The sequence below is a fragment of the Oryctolagus cuniculus genome, chromosome 6 (assembly GCF_964237555.1).
Source record: "Oryctolagus cuniculus chromosome 6, mOryCun1.1, whole genome shotgun sequence".
NCBI classification, from domain to species: domain Eukaryota; kingdom Metazoa; phylum Chordata; class Mammalia; order Lagomorpha; family Leporidae; genus Oryctolagus; species Oryctolagus cuniculus.
The window spans coordinates 22,756,238-22,776,159 of record NC_091437.1 but is presented as its reverse complement, the minus strand read 5'-3'; the positions used below and the strand labels follow the sequence as shown (position 1 = coordinate 22,776,159).

The window sequence follows — 19,922 nt, the reverse complement described above, 5'->3', positions numbered from 1 at the left end:
TGGGGGCTTCCGTGGTACCCTCCGGCTGGTCCAGGCCTCCCCACACGCCCAGCAGGGCTGGGCCTGGGTTATTTCCCCAGGGGTCCCAGCACAGGCCCTGGTAGGGGTGAGCCAACCCCAGTGACTGAAGACAGCCTGATTCTTCCAGACCCAAGCAAGCCTGGTGGTGTGACATCCCCAGCACGACAGCTCTGGTGCCACAGGGGACCGGTCCACCAGGAGCAGCCAGTATTCCAGCTCCAGAAGTCAATCCCCAAGCCCCCCTGTAAGTCTCCTCCCAAGAAGCAAAGGTGGGGGAGAAGCCCCTGCCGTTCCCTCATCCTGTGCGGAACTCATTGTCCTTCCTGGTCACTGACTGAGCGCTTGCTATCCTGTCCCCACCTCCTCCGCCCTGTCCCCGCCTCCTCCGCGTCCTTCCAGGCACTCTGATTACTGCACATGGGCCTCGCTCCTGCACACGTCCTGCTGCTGTGCTGAGGTTCTCCGTGCCTGGCACTGCCCACGAGGGCCTCCCTGGGGAATCCCGAGTTGTGTCTCAGCCCCTGGCTGGCTCCTCATCAGGGCTTTTTGCACCTTCGAGAGCAGCGTGAGACACGCACACGCCACACACACCGAGGCTGGAGTCCCCAACCAGGGCACCTGAGCCAGGGCGTCTTTTCTGGAGCTGAGCGCTCAGGCCATGTTGGAGTCAAAGAGATCAGAGCCCCGGGCCACCTCCGCAGGGAGGTGGTGCTGACCTGGGCCCAGGCTGGGGACTGAGAACTCAGGAGCTGGCTTCACCTGAGTCCTCTAACTCTGCAGTGAGGGAGTCGGGGAGACCAGGGTGAGGATCTGAAGGGGTTCCCGGCGTGCCCTGGCTCTCAGAGCACGCGACAGGCTGGACGCTGACAGCCCTAGCAGGCAGAGTCAGGGATACTCAGCCAGGGCACTGCTGTCATCATGTTAGCGCCAGCGCTCAGAGCTGCTGTGCGCCGGGGACCCCTGGAAGCAGTCCCTGGGACGGCCAGCACCGCCTGTGACACCAGCATCCCCTACTGGAGTCCTGGCTGCTCCGCCTCTGATGCAGCTCCTTGCTAATGTGCCTGGGAAAGCAGCGGAGGATGGCCAAAGCGCTTGCGTCTCTGCAGCCACGTGGGAGACCAGCACAGAGCGCCTGCCTCCTGGCTTCCCTCCGGCCCAGCCCTGGCTGTTACAGCCATAAGGCATGAACCAGAGGATGGAAGATCTGTCTTTCCGTCTCTCCCTCTCTGTGTTCATTCTGCCTTTCAAATAAACAAATAAATGCTTTAAAAAAGCAATGTATTATTAGTCCCTATACCATCTCTGGGATATCAGGATTACTACTACTCCTATTTTACAGTGGAGGACTCGGGTTATTTGTTAAGAATTTTTTTCGAGACAGACAGTCTCACATATGGGTAGCAAGGACCCAACTCCATGAGCCATCACCTGCTACCTCCCAGCATGCACCACAGCAGGATGCTGGAAGTGGAGTGCAGCTGGCACTCTGACCGTGGGATACGGGCATAAAGCACCAAGCCAAACGCCTGGCCCAGGTTAGCCCGAGAGCCACACACTGGGAGAGGAACCCAGGCCAGCACAAGGGCCGAGTTGAGCACTCTCCCACAGCCTCCCGGCCCTCTTCCCAGGGGCCCGCCCAGTGCCCTGGAGTTAACTTCCCAGCCAATCACGTGGCTTCTCCAAGAGAATATGCAAATGTGACAGTGACCTCTGCAAGCCGCCCTGCAACCCCCCAAGCAGGGCTTCCCCTTCTCACGCGAGGGCCCTGCCTGGGACACCCTCCACCCCTTGCCCAGGTGATGCCAGCAAGCATCCCCCATCAGGTCTCAGTCCAGCCCCATCTGCCAGGGGACGCCGTCCCCAACACTGCAGAGTTCTGGGTTTTGTCCGAATTCCTCCAGCCCCTGGGTCAGGATCTCCTGGTTTCTTGGACGCCTTCCCCACCAAAAGGTGAGCTCAGTGGGGTCTGGCTGGGCACAGGGCAGGAGGCAGCTGAGCACGCAGGGCCTGGTGTATGCTGGACCTCGGACGCTGAGTAACTCCAGATCCTTCAGGGTCAGCCGCCACCTTCCTCGGCTGCTGACCCAGGCTACAGCCAGGCAGCTGGGCACACCGTTTCCTTCCAGCGCTCTGGACATTTATATAAACCCATCCACAAACTGGCAGCCAAGTGTAACCTGAACACCTTGTTGTTCTCAATTGCTTGGGGTTGGGATTGGAAAAAGGTTTAATGACTCTTTTCAAACTCCTTTGAATGATTTATGAAAACTACAAGAATAAAGTACTGATGACGGGGTGGCAGGAGGCTGGTGGCTGGAAAACAAGCGCTTTTCCTAGAACGTCAATGTTTACTCCTTTTCTCTCTTTTGGCAGAAAACCAACAAGTGTCTTCAAAGGTCCAGTGCCTGGCAACCCCGTCTGCGTTGCTTGGGAGGCTCTCGCTGTGGCTCCAACCAAGGCGGCCGAGCCGGGTTAAAGGCCTCTGAGTGCCAGGGGTGGCAGGGCCGCAGCCCCTGCTCTGGCGGCTGTGGGGACGCTGGCCTGCCCCTCCCGGCCCTCTTCCCGAGGCTGGAGGCTGGAGGCTGGCTTCCTCCGCCATGCCTGTGTCCCCAGGAAGGACACAAACAGGCTCTGCAGGAAAGTCAGTCGGACTGACCTCCCAAAGCAAACACAGGCAGACAGCAGGTGACTCCCACGGGTGCCGGGCCAGCAGGCACCCCGAGGGTTCCAGTACAGAACCAGGAGAGTGGTGGACATTATGTCAATGCCCGCTCCTCCCCCCCCCCACCCCACCTAGTCTCTGCTTCCCTTTCTCCCCAGGTGTCCTGGGCTATAGAGACCAGCAGGCACCAGGAGGAAGTTCAGCCAGTCACAGGAAGGACTCCAGCACTTCGCAGAATTTCAAAATCCCTGATTTGTGTCCATCCTTGTTGAATGTCCAACCCCTCCACGCTTGACCCTAGCCAAAGGGCCGAGAGGCGGTTCCATCTCCGCTAACAATCGAGCTGCTGTGGGACAGAAACGGCTCACGTCCTGCTTCTCCCTGTTCTGACTGTGCCCACCTGTGGCAGTGTCTGGCACACAGCAGGTGCCCACGAAGCCCTTGTGGAATGAGCGAATGAATCCGAGGACTGGTGTGAGCACAGGGAGAGTCCAGCCAGGAAGCCAGCCCACAGGACTCTCCCAGGAGGTGGGGGGGAAGGAGGACTCGGTCACGGGTCCCAGTCCACCTGTCCTGGACCTCTGTCCACATAAGAGTCCCAAGGTAGAGCTAAGCTGCCTTGCCCATTCTAGAGTCTGTCCTGACCAAGATAATCTCCTTTTTAAACATTTATTTATTTGAAAGTCAGAGTTACACAGAGAGAAAAGGAGAGGCAGAGAGAGACAGAAAGGTCTTCCATCCGCTGGTTCATCCCCCAAAAGGCTGCAATGGCCGGAGCTGCGTCGATCTGAAGCCAGGAGCTAGTAGCTTCTTTCTGATCTCCCACATGGGTGCAGGGGCCCGAGGACTTGGGCCATCTTCTACTGATTCCCTAGGCCATAGCAGAGAGCTGGATCAGAAGTGGAGCAGCCGGGATTCGAACCAACCAGTGGGATCCTGGCACTGCAGGTGGTGGCTTTACCCACTACACCACAGCGCCGGCCCTGATAATCTCCTTTTTAATCACAACTATTTTCTTTAAAACCATCTTGTTAGAAATAACAGGTAGGGGCCGGTACTGTGGCGCAGCAGGTTAACACCCTGGCCTGAAGTGCTGGCATCCCATATGGGCACCAGTTCAAGACCCAGCTGCTCTACTTCCCATCCAGCTGTCTGCTATGGCCTGGGAAAGCAGTAGAAGATGGCCCAAGTCCTTGGGCCCCTGCACCTGCCTGGGAGACCCAGAGGAAGCTCCTGGCTCCTGGCTTTGGATCGGTGTAGCTCTGGCCGTTGTAGCCAATTGGAGTGAACCAACGGATGGAAGACCTCTCTCTCTCTCTCTCTCTCTGTCTCTCCTCTCTCTGTGTAACTCTTTCAAACAAATAAATAAATCTTAAAAAAAAAAAAATAAATAACAGGTAGAGGTCGTGTCCTTGCAAGTAGGTTAAGCTACCACTTTCCGTATCACCAGCATCCTGTATCGGAGCCAGGGCACAAGTCCCAGCTACTGAGCTTCTGATCCAGCTTCCTAATAATGCGCCTGGGAAAGCGGCTCAAGTACTTGGGCCCCCGTACCACGACCACGTGGGACCTGGATGGAGTTCCGCACTCTTGGCTCTGGCCTGGCCCAGCCCTGGCTGCTGTGGCCATTTGGGGAGTGAACCAGTGAATAGAAGATCCATCCCTTCCTTCCCCGCCCCACCCCCACTGCCCTCGGTCTCTCCCTTTCTCTGCCACTCTGTCAAATAAATACACTTTTTTTTTTTTTAAGAAAATAAAGAAATCAATCATAGCTGACAGTGAAAAATCAGTTGCCCCTTAAGGCATGCCAAGGCCTCTACTAAGTGCTTTACACCACAGTCTAACCACAGCCCCATTTCACAGCTGTGGAGACTGAGACTCAGAGAGGCTGTCATTGGTTTAAGTTCTGGAGTGTCTGTCCTTTATTAAACTTGATTCTTGCTTATCTACGTATTTACATGAGAGGAATGAGAGCGCAATTGAGAAGGTGACGCCGAGGGCTCCCACGTGGGGTTCACTTGCAGGACGCCTGCGGTGGCCATGGCTGGGCTGGGCTGACGCTGGAAGGGAACGCCCTCCAGGTCTCCCAGGTGGGTGGTCAGAATCCAATTACAACAGCCAGCAGCCTGCCTCCTAGGGGGCACATTAGCATAAAGCTGGAGCCAGGAACTCGGGCTCCCAGACCGAGCCAGGAGCATCCCAACGCCCTCCCCCCACCCAAGGCTAACCGCCCAGTTCTTGGATCACTGCCTGCACAGACTCAGGGATCCCTTCTATAGAAAACCCTTCCTGAGCTGGGACCTGAGAGCAAACACAGTGAAAATCAGGCATCAAACCCAGGGGCAGGCTCCGGACGGCGCCCTCGGCAGAGTCAACCTACCACCAGACACAACAAAAAACACCACTCAGCAGGCATCTCTTTCTCTTACTTTCGTGAGGATAACGGCACTTCCTGCTCTTAAAGAGAATTTATTACACACATTTCTTCTGCAAGACAAGTCCCAGAGGCCAGGAGGTCTTTCCAGCTGGCGGGAGCAGCGGTTTCCTAGGGTTTCCTAGCTAGGAGTGGATTCTCAATCGGCTCCCCCTCCCGGGGGAAGGCAGAGGGCAGGCACCTGGCCCAGCCAGGCGCCCCCCACCCCCGCGGGCCCAGCAGCACGGGGGGGGGGGGGGGGCAGGTGTCTGCGGGCTACAAACACTGCTCAAGATGGGGGGGCGCAGACCCATTTCTTCAGCTTCCCCTGCTTTATCTCCCAAGTCCTTGGGTGCTGTTCATTTTACCACACCTGCCATCATGGTCTGAATACAGAATGTGCCATTTCGGACCCCAGCCACACGGGGTATCTCACGGATCCTGTGGGCGCACTCTGGCCACTGCAGCAGCACCCCTGGCCCAGGGCAGAAGGACCCATGTGTCAACGTGTGGGGCACGTACACATTGCACCTTCACATCCTGCCTTCTCTTGGGGACAGGGGGGCATGGGCTCCTTATCTAAGACCTTGTGGGGGGACACTTTCTGACTAGTAGCAGATGTAGGCCATCCACCTCTTCCTCCCAGGCCCTGGGATGTCCTAAATTGTCACCAGGAGCTGACAGCTGGATTCCAGCTCCCACCCACCTGTTCTAGGACCAGCAGCTTCACCCCACCCCCCACCCGCAAGGCTCTTAGGAAAGGCAGTCTCCAGGACGGACGCACCCTGGTAGGGCTCAGGGCAGCATCGGCGGTTGCTGGCCCAGCGGCCCAGCATGGCAGAGCTCCTCAGGGGCGAAGCCTGGCCTCTGGGCAAAGCTGGCTGCACCTCCCACAACGGACACTTTCTGGATGGCACCTGCATCCTGCTGGCAGGCAGAGGACCAGCTCCCGGGGGACAGCACCTGTGCTCTCCGTGCTCCAGTGCTGGGCTAGGCCTACCAGCTGCTCCCCAATTTTCGGCCTGGTTCCCCACCTCTGCCCGCAGGCCGACTTCTGGAAGACTCAACTCTCCTCCTGGAGACAGCCTGCCTAAGGAAAGCCCCATTGCTCAGCCTGCCCCCAGCTGCTCTGCCCCTATCAGCAGCCAGCCTCCAAACCGCAGGGCTGGCCTCCAGGTCTCTGCCCCAGCTGTCAGTCCCCAGGGCCTGCAGGAAGGAAAGGGTAAGGGCTGGGGCCTCCCCCTCTTCCACCTATTGCAGCTTCCCCACCCCCTGCCGGGGAGCAACCCAAGCAGGAAGTCCTAGAAATTTCCATCAGCATACCTGGGGTGGGGTAGGGCACAGGGCTGGGGTTGGTATTTTAAAGAAAGAAAAATCTCTCCTGGGGGGCTGCCTTTCCTTTCTCAGGTTCTAGAAGACTGTTGTGCCCCACAAAGGGTTAAGCTTAACTCTGGCTGTGCCAAAAGAGGAGACCAGCCAGGCCAGAAACCCCAGGGAGGCCCCAGTGGCATTTACACAAGAAAACCAGCTTCCAGGCCAGGAGAGGCCCTTCCTCCCCCTCAGGACGAAGGGCCTAGAGACTGAGTTTGCTTTGCTGGGACTCCAGGACGGGCAGAGGGCAAAGCAGAGAAGGGCAGTGGCAGTGGCCTGAGGCTTCGGGGTCAGCCGCACCTTTCCTTCCCCTGCCCGTGGGACCTGGGCCAGACTCCACGCCAAGTGTGTTTTCACCTAAAATCCTGACCTCGCCCTGCGGGCCTCCTAGGCCTCCGGTTTCGCTCCCGCTGAAGGAGGGGCCACTGCTGGGTGAGAAAGGAAGCCAGGCCGCCAGGCTTCGGCCCTGTCCAGGGTCCTGACTGGTCAAGCAGTCAGCCCAGGACACTTCTCTAAGGACAGCCCCTACCTGCCTTGCCCAAATGCAACCCAGTGCGGGGCTCACCTGCGCCCACTGCCAGTGCCAGGCCAAGCACCCTGGGTTCCCAGATGCCCTCGCCCATCAGCGACCCCTCTGAGAGACAGGAGGGAAGCCCGGTCCATCCGTGGCCCTGCAGCCGCAGGGAGGGGGCTCAGGAGCACCGCTCCGGAATCCTCTCCACTGGGGACTTGCAGCCGGCTGAGGGCAGGGCTGTGACCACCTGACAGCCACCCAGGCTGGCTGAGGGCAGAGCTGTGACCACCTGACGGCCACCCAGGCCGGAGGGGCTCCAAGAACAACTCTCACCACGGGGTCCAAAGCCTGGGCTCCCAGGCCCAGCAGACTCAAAGCCCCTTCTTCCAAGCCATTCACAGGGAAGGCTGAGTGAGGAGTGTGAACGTTCACCACTCTCAGCTCCGCCCTCAGGAGCCAGATCCTTTAGAAGCTCCCTCGATGGTTTCTCACCTTCTCACCTGGGGGCCGAGGGAAGTCTGGCCCCGCCCCCCAGCCCGCTGTGGGAGGAAACCTCTGTCCCCGCCTGCGGAAGCCCAGGACTCTGGGGGTGGGGGTGGGGGTGTCTCCCAGGCAGACCCCGGGCCGCCCGCAGAGCTCCCAGGCTTGGACCTGGGGCCTCCTTAGCCAGTCCCCAGCAGGGCCCTACCGAAGCTGACTCTATTTTTAGGCACAAAGCTCTGGGCTGGAAAACCCAAGAGGCAGGGGAATTTTCTACCCCATGCAAATCGCTTTCTTCTCAGCCTCTGCCTACAACACCTGTTTCCTCCCCAGGCAAGAGATCGAATGGGGGTGTAGCAGGAGGGAGGCAGCCTGGAGGGTGCAGAGCAGGGCAAGGAGACTGGCTGGAGCTCACCCCAGAACTTCCCTGCCCCACCCCCACCTGAGTGGCCACCGAAAGCAGGCTCCTGTGTCCGGAATGTGCCAAGACGGCACAGCAACACTGTTTTCACCAAGTCAGCCATAGCAACCGGAGAGCCCCCTGTGTGATTTCAGGACAAGGCGGGGGGGTGGGGGGGTCCCAGCTGCACTGCCGCACATCCTGGCCACCTGCCAGGCAGGACACCCCCAGGACAACAGGAGAGCCTTCCCCCAACCCCCTTAACTGCATTCTCCACTTCTGGGGTCTCCAGCCCGCCCCCAAGGCAGGACCCTGCCCCTACCATCCAAGGAGAGTTCTAAGGGAAGGTGGGGTCCTTTTTCAAATGCAGCCCCCCCACACACTCCCTTGCACACAAACAAATCCAAGGGACTAAAGAAAGGAAGACTCCTGTGGTGAGGCCAGGATGACCCCCCGCTGGTGAGGGACAGAGAGGAGAGGGTCAGTGAGGAACAAAGACACCCTCCTCCACCCCATGCCTAAGGCTCTGCCCCAGAACCAAGCTTCTTGCCACTGGCTGCCACAAGACCATAGGAGGAATGAGAATCCAGCTGTAACAATTAAAAAGTAGTGTCCAGGGGCCTGGGAAAGCAGTGGAGGATGGCCCAAGTCCTTGGGCCCCTGCACCTGCGTGGGAGACCCAGAGGAGGCTCCTGGCTTCAGATTAGCGCAGCTCCGGCTGCTGTGGTTATCTGGGGAGTGAACCAGCAGATGGAGGACCTCTCTCTCTCTCTCTCTGCCTCCCCTCTCTCTGTGTAACTCTTTCAAATCAACAAATCTTAAAAAAAAAAAAAATACTGTCCAGGGGCAGGTGTTGCGGGTTAAGTCACCCCTGGGAAGCCTCGTCTGTGACACCAGCTGCTCTGCTTCCAATCCAGCTTCCTGCTGGTGCAGCTGGAAGTACTGGGGCCCTGCACCCACATGGAAGACCCAGATGTGAGGTCCTGGCTCCAGGCTTCAGCCTGGCCCAGCCCTGGTTATTGCTGGGCCTTTGGAGAGTGAACCAGAAGGGAGACCTCTTCGGTCCCTCTGGCACTCTCTCAAAACAAATAAATAGATTCTTACAAAAAAAAAAAAAAAAAAAAATAGTGTCCAGTCCCAGCACCGGCCTGCAGAACACGGCCAGTCTCAGAGCTCTGGCATCCCTGTCTGATCCCAGTGCCATGAACACCCAGTGGCATCAGCAGTGAAGACCCTGGAGGGAGCAAGAGGCCCAAGGGGGTGACTTTTCAAAGTCCTGGTGTCTGCTCACAGACCTGCACCCAGGGACCTCCTCCAGAGCTCCAGAGGCCACCAACACCTCCACCTGCCCCAGGTCAAAGTGAGGGAGGCTTCAGTGACAGACACGCATATGAAACAGGCCCATCAGGAGGCTCGAGGATGCCACCCAGCCAATCCTACACCCTCGGCCTGGGCCCCAAAACGCCCACTGCCACCAGCCGGCTCTGTGCCACAGTCATATGCCCCAGCAGGAGGACACGAGATCCCCTCTGCTCATGCAGCCGCAGGACCTTCTGCTGAGACATCAACTCTCTGCCCTGGTGACAAGGCCCGGAGGCCTGCCCCTCCCAGATCCACATCTGGGCAGCAAACCCCTCATGGCCCAGGTCCAGCAGCCCTCCCCGCCCTGCTCACCCCGGGCATGGGCTTTGTGCAGGCCCAGCCGCTCCTGCCCGCACCTACTCACTCCCCCTGGGCTTTCCACACGCCCCCTGCCCTGCCCTGGCTTTGGCTCCCCCCGGGAAGCCTGGCGAGACCCACCTCGGAGGGCTTCTTCTCGTTCTGCCGGGGCCAGCCCGCCTTGGTGCTGCTGGGCAGTTTGGAGCATCTTGATGCCGACGTGGATGTCACGTGACCTGCGGGAAGGAAGAACCCTTTAGGGGTCGTGGAGGGCCGGGACCACCACACACCGGCCCCCGAGGACAAGCAGTGGAAGGGCCCTGGGTGAACACCTGGTGGACTGTCCCCGCACCAGTGAATGCTGACCGAAGTCTCCACTCAACAACCAGGTTACAAAGGCAGCTAGCCCCAGACTGGATGCTGACCTCCTGTGTGACCTCAGGCTCAGGGCTGACCTCTGCGTGACCCCAGGCTCAGGGCTGACCCACTGCATGACCCCAGGCTTAAGGCTGACACACTGTATGACCCCAGGTTCAGGGCTGACCTCTGAGTGACCCCAGGCTCAGCAATGACCCCCTGCATGACCCCAGGCTCAGGGCTGACCCACTGTGTGACCCCACACTCAGCAATGACCCTCTGCATGACCCCAGGCTCAGAGCTGACCTCTGCATGACCCCACACTCAGCAATGACCCCCTGCGTGACACCAGGCTCGGGGCTGACCCACTGTGTGACCCCAGACAAGTTCCTGGTGCTCTTCGGATGGCCAGGTCGAGGGCAACTGGCCAAGCCTTCCCTGCCTACTCGGCAGCCTGCCCCGGGTTAGGTACTGACAGGACACTCAGGGACGCTGGGTAGGGGCTGAGTGACGGCAGCACAAGGCATGGCAAGGGGGCAGCTCCGAGGTGGACCCAGAGGCCTGACCCTGACCCAGCCACCCCCGAGCTCATCACCCCTGGCAAGTGACAAGGGTCTCACACAGCCTCGGTTTGCTCCCAGGGCTGCTGTATGGACTCAGTGACACCAGCCTACAGTCCCTGGCACGAGGTGCTAGCTCGGTCAACATGAGCTGAGGCCCTGACTGGTCTCCAGGGCTGCGGCCGGCACCCCCATGCGTCAAAGGAGCAGCAGCCACGGGGGCACCCAGCCCAGACACCCACCCCTGCAGGCGCCCAGCCTTCTCGGAGCGCTCCTTTGCCTGCCCTACAGTTAGAAGCAGACGGCGTGGTGCTGGGCTCCCCTGAGCCAGGCCACAGGCCACGTGCGGCAGACACAGAAGGCAGGCTGCTGAGGTGGGGCAGGCTGGACAGGGGAGCCACGGAGCCACACTGAGCCAAGGCAATGGAGGGGAGGGAGGGGCAGACCTGAGCAGCCACCCTAGGGCGTTAATCCTGGGGCTCCTGGAGGGCTGGGGAGCTCTGGAAGCCAGGTGGGGCCTCACAGACCCCCTGGTCCCCTCTTGTTCACCATGCGTGTGAACACACAGGTCTAGTGGTGCAGGCTCTTCCTTAGCCTGGGAGGCCACAGGGCAACCTCTGCTAGGAGGGAGCTTCCTGCCAGCCTGTCTGTTCTACCCGCAGCCCGTGAACTCCTTACTCCGACAGGCACAGGCAGGCCTGGCTTCCTGGGGCATCTGAGAAGAGCCTTATGACCTCATCCCAGAGGTGAGCTCCGGCCCTGAACAAACCTCCTTTCTGGTCTCCAGATTCCAGAGCTAGCTCCCTGAACCCCACCTTTCCCCTGACCACACCCCCTCCAGCTCCCACGGCAGACACCCGCCTCCCAGGCACAAGGCTGCCTCTCCCGCCAAGTCCTTAAAGCTCAGACTTCTCTCCTCCCTCGACTGGCAAGCGCTCGGTGCCGGCTCGCACCCAGGGACACAGGAGCCCGTGAGCAGGGAGCTTACCGCTGGTTAGCAAATGGCACTCATCAGGTAACTAAGAGAGACAGGTGCTGCACCTATTGGGCAGAGACTTCCTACAGGCAGGAGGGCAAGCAGAGAGGAGTGCTTGTTCCAGCAGCGTAAGCAAAGGCCCACGGGAAGCTTATCCGTCCCAAGCACAGCGAAGACCGAGGCGGGGAAGGGGGTACAGCAAGGCCCTAGGGGCCACGGTAAGGGGGGCAGCAGGACCCGAGCTGGTGGGTGCTTTTGTGAACACGGCACGGGCAGTCTCCTCCCACCCTGGACCTGCGGTGCTGACCGCTACTCAAACACTACCCCCGTCAGAGCCCGGAACTAAAAGGCCTTACTGTCAGTGGTGTCAGAGTTGTCGCTGCTGATGGAGTACTTTCGCCTCTTCTCTTCCATCTGCAACAAAAGGCAGGCCCATTACACGCAAGGACAGCCTGGGGAACCCTGCACCGCTCGGAGAAATCGCCCATAACCTCTCTCCCCACACTCACTCCACTGCACTCGGCCTGCTGCTCTGCCAGCTTCACCCTCCTGCCACCCACCCATGGGCCCCGGGGTGGGGCAAGGAGCCCTTCGAGGAGGCCAAAGATGACAGCAGGGAAGGTAAGGCCAGGGCAAGCAGGCCTGAACACCACGGTGCCCGAGACCCAGCTGCCCAGCTGCCACAGGCCTCCTTTTTACAACCAGACCCAAGCCAGCACGGAGGGCACTCCGGGGCAGCCAGCAGGTGGAAGTGTGGTGGGAGTGGTGGGGAAGCCCTGGGGACCCAGCAGGCCCAGGGTGTCTGTGGCTAACACACGGCCTGGACGCGGCAGGTTCCGGGTCTGAGGCCTGCGCCCTGGTCAGCTGCTCTCCCCACTATTTCCTCTAGTCCTGTGGAGTCCTGGGTGCTGAGCCAGCTCCTGCCCACTCAGAGGGTGGCACAGCGGGGGGCTTTGGCAACCTGCTATGGTGACCAAGTCCCAGTGTGAGAATGGATGGAGGCTCAGGGTGGAGCTTGTTACTCCTGAAACTGCCCGCAGGGTGCCCCACAGAGGACACGGAGGGAATCCTGTCTGTAAGGAGAGAGCCCTGCTGCCCAGTCCACGTGCAGGCCACACGGGCTCCCCGTCCCCACCTCACACCTGCTCTTCCCACCCTCTTCCTGCCAAGCAAGCTCGGGGGAGGCGGGGCTGTCTTCCTACAGCCCTGCAGACCACTCAAACCTCTGAACATACCAGATGCCCCTCCTGCTTCCGACCTGACTCACTGCAGTGTCTCCCCACCCCAGTACCCCAAGAGGCAGGATCAGGATGGCAGGAAGGCTCACTGGGGCCGCTGCCCTCGCTCCAAAAGTGCAGGCAAAGTGGCCTCTACAGGGTGAGGGACACAGGGACAGCTGGTGATGCAAGCAGTGGGATACGGCGGGAACATGGCTAGCCGGGACCAAGCACGCACCTCGGCGGGAGGGGAATTCCACTGATATGATGGTGGCCTCCCTTTTACAGATAAGGAGGTCAAAGCTCAGAGGTCAAGTGCTTTGCCCAAGACGACAAGGCTTGCATTTGACTCCGGGAACCTTGCTCTTGACTTTCAGCCTTCCCTGCCTGCATGCAGCAAACAGCCTAGTCACACAGCTGACCCACGTGTTTGCACTGACACTGGCAGGACGGCACCGGGGGAACGAGCGATGCTGTCAATGCACCCGCCGGTTTACTCCAGCAATCCTGCCCGTGAGCCCCGTTTCTCTTTACTTCCAGCCAAGGAGGCACTTTTGGGACAGGGTCTCCCAGAGAATTAAAAGCAGAGGAACGGTGGATGGGGGGGGGGGGTGCTGAGTTCAAACGCAGGCTCTATTCCTCACTGGCCCAGGGACCTTGGCACACACAGACCTCCCAGGGGATGCACACGCGATCTGGATTTTCACATAAATCTCCCGAATTTAAAATGTTGGCAACTAAGTCTGAATTTTTAAAACACTTCAAGAGGGCCAAACCAAACACATCTGTGGGCCAGAGTCAGCTGGTGAGAGTAAATGAGAGCAATCAAGCCCAGCTACAACGTGACCAGCTGTGGCAGGAGCGCCAGCGAGGTGCTAGTGCTCAGCCGGGGCTCCTCCCAGAGCGGGGTGGCGAGCCTGGACGCCACGCAAAGCCCGCAGAGCGGCTTCCCCGGCCACCCGTGTCCCACTCGCGAAGCTGTCTCCTGGCGCATCCGGCCCACAGCCCACCCTGAGCCTGTTCCCGGCCACACCTGTCTTCCCCGAGACACGCAGACATCGCCCATGTCAGGGCGGCCACACAGAAGCAGGCTCGGTGGCTTCGTGGCATAGTCACCAGGCTGCAGCAGGAACCACTGTTCTGGGAGCAAGGCCTCTTCCTTTGAACCGATTCTGTCCCAAAGGTCTCCCTGTCTCAACTGGGCCCCCAGTGTCAGCGTCCGCCCAGGAGGGTGCTGACCCCTCTGCCCCACCCTGACTCTCGCTGCCACCCAGTTCCTCCACCAATGCCGAAACCTGAGGCTCCGACTGCAGGGGGCCGCTGGAGGTGCTCAACCCTCACCTTGGCATCCGGTAGGCCCCTCCCTCATCTCCTCCAAGCTCTCCCAAATTCAAGGTCTACTCTGGGAGAAGGATTTTTTGAATCCTAACTGGAAAAGACACTAGGCAGGAAGGGTCCCCTTTCCCCATCACTGGCACCTCCCAGGTCACCTGTCACACAGAGTGTGGGTGTCCTGGAGTCCCCCCTCCGTGGGGCAGCGGCCTCTGTCCCACAGCCAACCCGTGCCAGGTCAGAGGTCTCCTGCCACAGCACACCCCCATGTCTCCAGCTCTGCTGTCATCGAGCCGGCCCAAGCCAGTGGCATCTCTTGCCTGGACCCCTTGCTCCTCTCCCAGGTCAACCACTGTTCCCCTGCAGTTCCGGTCCTCCCAGCAGCCCCAGCAACCTCTACAAGGCAGCAATCAGATCACCTCGCGCCCCCACTGTAAATCTTTCAAAGGCTTCCTGCTGATCAAAGGATGTACCACAAGCCCTACACAATCTGGCCCCTGCCTAGCTTGTCAGGTTCAGTGACTGTGAGACCTGTGTGCAGGCCGTGCCTCCCCGCCCCCTCCACGGCCGCCCTCTGCAAAGCAACCTGCCACACTGACATTCAGGCTCACGGCTGTGCGTGCGCAGCTACCTGTTGAGTGCCCTTCTCCTTGGCAGGGTCCACTCCATCAGCACCAAGAGCCTCTGTTCAGACCCCTGCCCGAGCCCCAGCAAGCCCCCACAGCACCCAGCAAGTAACAGGGGCTCCCCTTCCCCTCCCCCAGTGTCGGGGCTGGGGGGACCACACAGCCCAGCTAGCCTGCCTGAGCAGGCTGCAGCAGCAGCAAACGCCCCAGCCCAGGACCGGGTCCTGTTTTCGCAGCCTGCCTTCCCCGTTCTGACCTCCCACATTTTCCAGGAGGCTTTATTTGGTTAGGCTCCTGGCTAATGGTCAATGTCAACTCAGTAACAGGGCAGCAATTTGGTGGCGGCTGTTTCCTTGGCAGCACCAGCCAGCGGTCTTAGTGGGGGCCTCGGGTCTGGACTTGAAACGCCAATGCCCAATGCCAGCCCCCTTTAAAGACCTCTCTGCAAATGAACTCAAATAAACACCCTGGGTCTCCATTAACGCCCTTCCAGCTGACCCTGGGAACAGTGGGCCTTTCACATGTGCTACTGCAGCGCTCCCCGGGCAGTTAAAACACCCCAACCCAGGCCACCACACACAGCAGGAGTGCGTCCTCCACCTTCAGCGTGGGGAGGGGGCGGGGGCAGGGGGGGGTCTCAAGCAAGCAATTTACCATTCCAGACACAATCTTTCAAAGAGAAACAAAAACTCTGCCTGTCTGAGGCAGCCCGCTAGGGCGTGCGTGTAATAAGATGCTAATACAATTTAATGATATTTCGGCTGGAAAACCTGTCCTCAGAGCCTCCTTGTGTTGGGAAGGCCAGACATTCAGAAAACAAGAGCTGCACACTCCTAAAGCGCTTTAAACCAGGGTCAGAGCGCGCGCTCTCCTCTCTCTCATTAACTTTAATGCCTTCTCAGGGACAGTGACTGCAGCTACAGAACGGTTCTGTACACACTCAATGGCGAGCCTGCTGCTCCCAGCCGCCGGGCGCCCGGACCCTCGCCTGAAACCCACCTGCAAACCCACCAACACGCTGCCCACTCCCCCCCATCTGCTGGGGACACAGCTAGGGCATCCTGGGAGAATGAAAGGGACTTTGTTTGCTCACACCTTCCCCCCTCCCCGCACCCTCCCACCTGGCCATGGGGAGGTGGGGTAGGATGTGTGTGTGTAAAAGCTCATACCCCCCCCCCCCAGTCCCCTAGACCTCTGCAGGATCTTCTGAGCCCTTCTGCAGAGACGGGAGAGCTCAGCTGAGAGCTCCAAGCTGTGTCGGACCCTCCCCAGGTCACTAATTGAACCAGCATGGATGGCCAGTACTAAGCAAGGGCTGACTGCATGCTTGGCTTTGGGCTCTGTCTTTTCTAACGCACTGAAGAAACTGAGGCACAAGGCCATCACCACAGCTGGCAAGGACACAGCCAGAATTCAACCCCAGGCTGCCCACCCTGGAGAGCTACACAGCACAGACCAGCAACCTCCGGAGTATAGGTGGGGATGTTCAGACTCCAGACTCCATGGCTTGTCTGGGAGCAGGCCACGAGGCCTCCTTCAGACCCCCGGACCAGGCTCGGTGGGCTAAACTTCTGAGTCAATTTGGAAGTCAGGGGGGAGCCAGGGGTCATCCCCTCACCCTAACTCTGATCTGGCCACCCTCCAGAGAGCCTCCGGAGGTCCCCATAGAGCTGGGAAGAACCTGGACATGGAAACCGTGGCCTGGGGAGGAGGGTTATCAAAGAGTCCCAGCCCACAGCTCAAGGACGTGGCATTCAGCATCAAAGGCCAAGGTGCACCTGGGCCCTGGGCAGCAGCAGGCCCAGTCTCCGGGATCCAAGCTCCTGGCTCTGCGGCCCAGCAGCGGAGGGAAAGGAAAGGCACGCTGGAAACACTGGCTGCATCCCGGGCCCCAACAAGTCCACCCTCAAACACTTCACCTCCCAAAGCGCTCGGAGACCCTCAGCCAAGCAGCTTCAAAACCAGCAAGCACTGAGCATCCTGCTGCCTGGGGCGAGGGGAACCAGGTTCTCCACTGAAACCCTAGCCAACAGCACCTGGGACGGTGCAGGGGGCTCCAGATCCAGCAAACGGCCCCTTCTCCCCCACCAAGCAAACTTCCTCGGTCAATTATTCGCCCTCTTCGGATCAAAGCCTGTTTTTGCTGCCTGTGACCCCAAAGGCAAACAGCATCTCTCAAACAGAAAGCCTTCCTCCCTGGCCGGGTTGGCTTATTACTCATCCCTTCCCCGGATTCTGTTGTGATCTGCCTCCTCTGGCTGTGCCAACCGGCCTCTGGACCACGGGACAGGAGACAAGCTGGAGGCACCCTAGGAACCCAGGAAGAAGCAGGGCCAGGCGGACTGGCAGTTCCCCGTTACTGGGAATCATACCAGGGAAGGGGGGACAGACTGCCACTCTGGGAGGAGGGGCCCAGGCCTGGGTTTTCATGTTAAGGGGGGGAATACTGGCGGGCTGCTTCTCTGGGAGCACGTATCAGGGATCCTCCTGGTTCCAACCAAAGCAAGGACACAGTTTCCCTCCCGCCGCCGCCCCAGTGCCTCCCTGGCTCCTCTGGCCCCGCTCTGGATCCCGAGCAATGCCTTCCACGATCTCCCTGCAAACTACCCCGGGACAAAAAAAACTTCGTGCCTCGGAACCGCGCTGATGAGCCCAGCCCTCAGCCCGGGGCGCCAGGTGCCGGCGCGAGGTCCGGGAAACTGCAGAGGCCCAGAGGTCCGGCCGCAGCGGAGCCCCGGGCTCGGGGTACAGGGCCTGGAGTCCCTCCCCCGCCTGCAGCCCCCTGCACGCGGCCTGCAGCCACGCTGGTGAGAAAGTGCCCGGGCCGGCTGCAGCGGCCTGACGCGCCTCCAGCCCGCCCCTGGAGGCCAGCCGCGGGACCGCAGGCTGGAGGCGCGCCGGCGTGATTCCGACCGCGGGAGCCGGGAGGAGGAGCCGGAGGTGGCTGCGGGGGGCTCCGGCCCAGGCCAAGGAAGAGCAGGAGGCGGTTCGGGCCGGGGGCGGCGCCGGGAGGTGGGTGGGCTGGATGCCCGGGGCGGGGCGGGGGCCCGGACGGCCGAGCCCCTGGGGGGTGGGAAGGGGGAATAGGATTGGGGGGGGCTGGGCCTCTGGAGGCGAGGAGGGGGAAGCCTTGCCGCCCGTCTCGCAGGCATCCTTATGCTCCGACCGAGCCGGCCCCTTCCTCCCCGGGTCGGGAGAAGAGGGCGTCTCGGGACCCGAGGATGGGCGGGAAGGGACCTGGGGGAACCACGAGCCTGCACCCGGGCGGGGAAGCGGCGGGCGGGAGCCGCTCCGCAGGCGCAGGCGAGTGGGTGGGAAGCAGGGAGGGAGCGGGAGGAAGGAGGTGAGGCCGGGAAGATGCCACTGCCGGGGGCGGGGCGGCGCCGGGGATCCGGGCCGAGGGACTGCAGCAGCGCTTGGTGGGGGCGGGGGCTATCGTGTCACTCCCCGGGGCGTCAGGTGTGCGCGTCCCGGGCAAGGGCCCACACTCGCCCGCGTCTTCCCTGCACCCCCACCCCCAGGGCGCAGGGGCGGAGGCGGCGGGCCGGGGTCTGCGGAGCCGTTCCCGGGGCGGGACGCGAACCGGCAGAGTTGGGAGAAGGTAAACAAGGGCCACGCCCCCTGCCGTCGCCCCGCGGGCGCGCACCCGCCGCTCCGGCCGCCGCCGGTACATTTCCACTCGCCCAGCGCCTCACCCCCGCCGGACTCCCGCGCGGCCCCGCAGCGGGGGATGCCCCCGACCCCAGCCCGCGCCCCGGGCGGCGGGGGCTGCGCGTCCTCCCCACTCACCTGGCAAGGGCGGCCCCCGCCCCTCCAAAAAAAAAAAAACTGTGTCTAATTTGTGCGGAGCCTCCGAGCCCAGGAGCCGAGCATGCTGCCCCCGCGTGCAGCGCCCGCGCGCACCCAGCCCGGAGAGGGGGCGACAGGGCGGAGGCGGCGGCCCCCGGAAGGTGTCTGGGACCCGACCGGCTGCACGTGAGCCCAGCGCGGGGTCATGTGCACCGGCTCAGCCCGGTTCGGCGCCCGGACGTGCTGCGTATCAACAAAATGAAACTCGGGGCGACAGGAGGGCAGCTGGCTCCGGGTCCTGCGCGCCCCCGCCCGCGGCCGCGCGACCTCTCCCCCCGCCTCCCCGCGCCCTGCTCGCGCCGCAGCCCCTCCGCCCGGCCGGAGCCCGCGGGGCAAGTTGCGGCCCCGGCGCGCCCCCGCCCGCCCGCGCCCCCTCGCCGGCCCGGGGGCGCTTTGCCGCAGTCATTAATAAAGGAGGTCGCCAGGCTCACCCTTCCAAAAGTTGTTGCTGCATGCGCCCCCGCCAGCCTCCCCGCACTGTACTCTTAAAACACGACTGACCAACATGCGCAATCTCTCTCCCCTGTGCTGTGCATCCCCCCCCCCCCCGCGCGCGCGCTGGCTTCCTAGAACAGGCAGCCAGCAGGAGAGAGAGGGAGCGAGCGAGCAAGAGCGAGCGAGGAGCGCTGGCAGATCTGTTGCAAAAACACAAAATAACGCCGTGGAGATGCGCAGGGCCCATCCGCCGGGGGCTGCTGCTTACCTTGCTGCGCGGTGCCCTCCCGAGGGGCGCTGCCCTCGGCTACGCGCCGCAGCGGGGACCGGTGCGGGAACGATGCTCCCGAAACCAGGAGCTCCCGGGGCCGGCGCGGGAGGGCGGGGGGCGCGCATCCATCCGGGGTCGCGGCGAGGGAGGCGGCCGGGCCCGCGGCGTCCCCGGCCCCTCGGCCCTGCCGGGGACGGGCAGCCCGCCGGACCCGAGCCGGCGCCGCTAGGAGTGAGTGCAAAGTAACTCCATGGACGCTACTCGGCCCCCCCAAAAATACCCTCCAACTGCGATGGCCGCGGTCGGCACCATTCACCAACCCCCTGTGTATGTTTCTGTTTCTTTTTAAACCAAGACTTCCTTGTGATCTCTTTAGAAAAAAAAAATGTGTTGGGGTGGGGGTGGGGTGGGGGCGGGCAGGAGGAGCGAGAGAGGGGGAGTAGCCACTTTTTTCTTCTGCGCTCGGATCTCCGCTCCCAACACCCCCGCCGCCGCCCCCCGCCCCCCGCCCAGTTGCTGGGCTCCGCGGCGGGTCCAGGTAGCGCTGCGGGCCCCGGGGGCGCGCGCCCTGGCCGCCCGCGCGCCGGGCCCCGGCTCCCCGCGGACTCCGGGGCGCCCCCAGCCCGCCCTGTCCCCGGGGCCGGGCCCGTTCGGCGGCTGCGCCCGTGCAAGTCCCGTCAGGTCCGCTCACACCCCGCACACTCACACGCGTTCCCCGCCCCTCCACGCTCTCGCTCACACTTTCTGCTCACACCCCGCCCCCTTCGCGCCCGAGACCC

At 61.7% G+C, this 19,922-nt stretch overlaps 1 protein-coding gene across 9 annotated transcripts in view; it reads right to left on the bottom strand.

Moving 5' to 3' along the window:
• JADE2 (jade family PHD finger 2) overlaps positions 1–19,922 on the bottom strand; it is a 131,974-nt gene that overhangs the window by 28,358 nt on the left and 83,694 nt on the right. For 5 of the 9 annotated variants that reach the window (XM_051844221.2, XM_070076103.1, XM_051844228.2 and 2 more), the window contains 2 exons: positions 11,770–11,827; positions 9,662–9,756 (listed from right to left, as the gene is read on the bottom strand). In XM_051844221.2, the coding sequence (XP_051700181.1) occupies positions 9,662–9,756; positions 11,770–11,827 (153 nt within the window). Of the gene's footprint in view, positions 1–9,661; positions 9,757–11,769; positions 11,828–18,377; positions 18,741–18,868; positions 18,977–19,140; positions 19,280–19,404; positions 19,471–19,922 lie in introns of those variants that run through there. The other 4 variants (XM_070076104.1, XM_051844222.2, XM_051844223.2 and 1 more) reach the window with 4 other exon arrangements.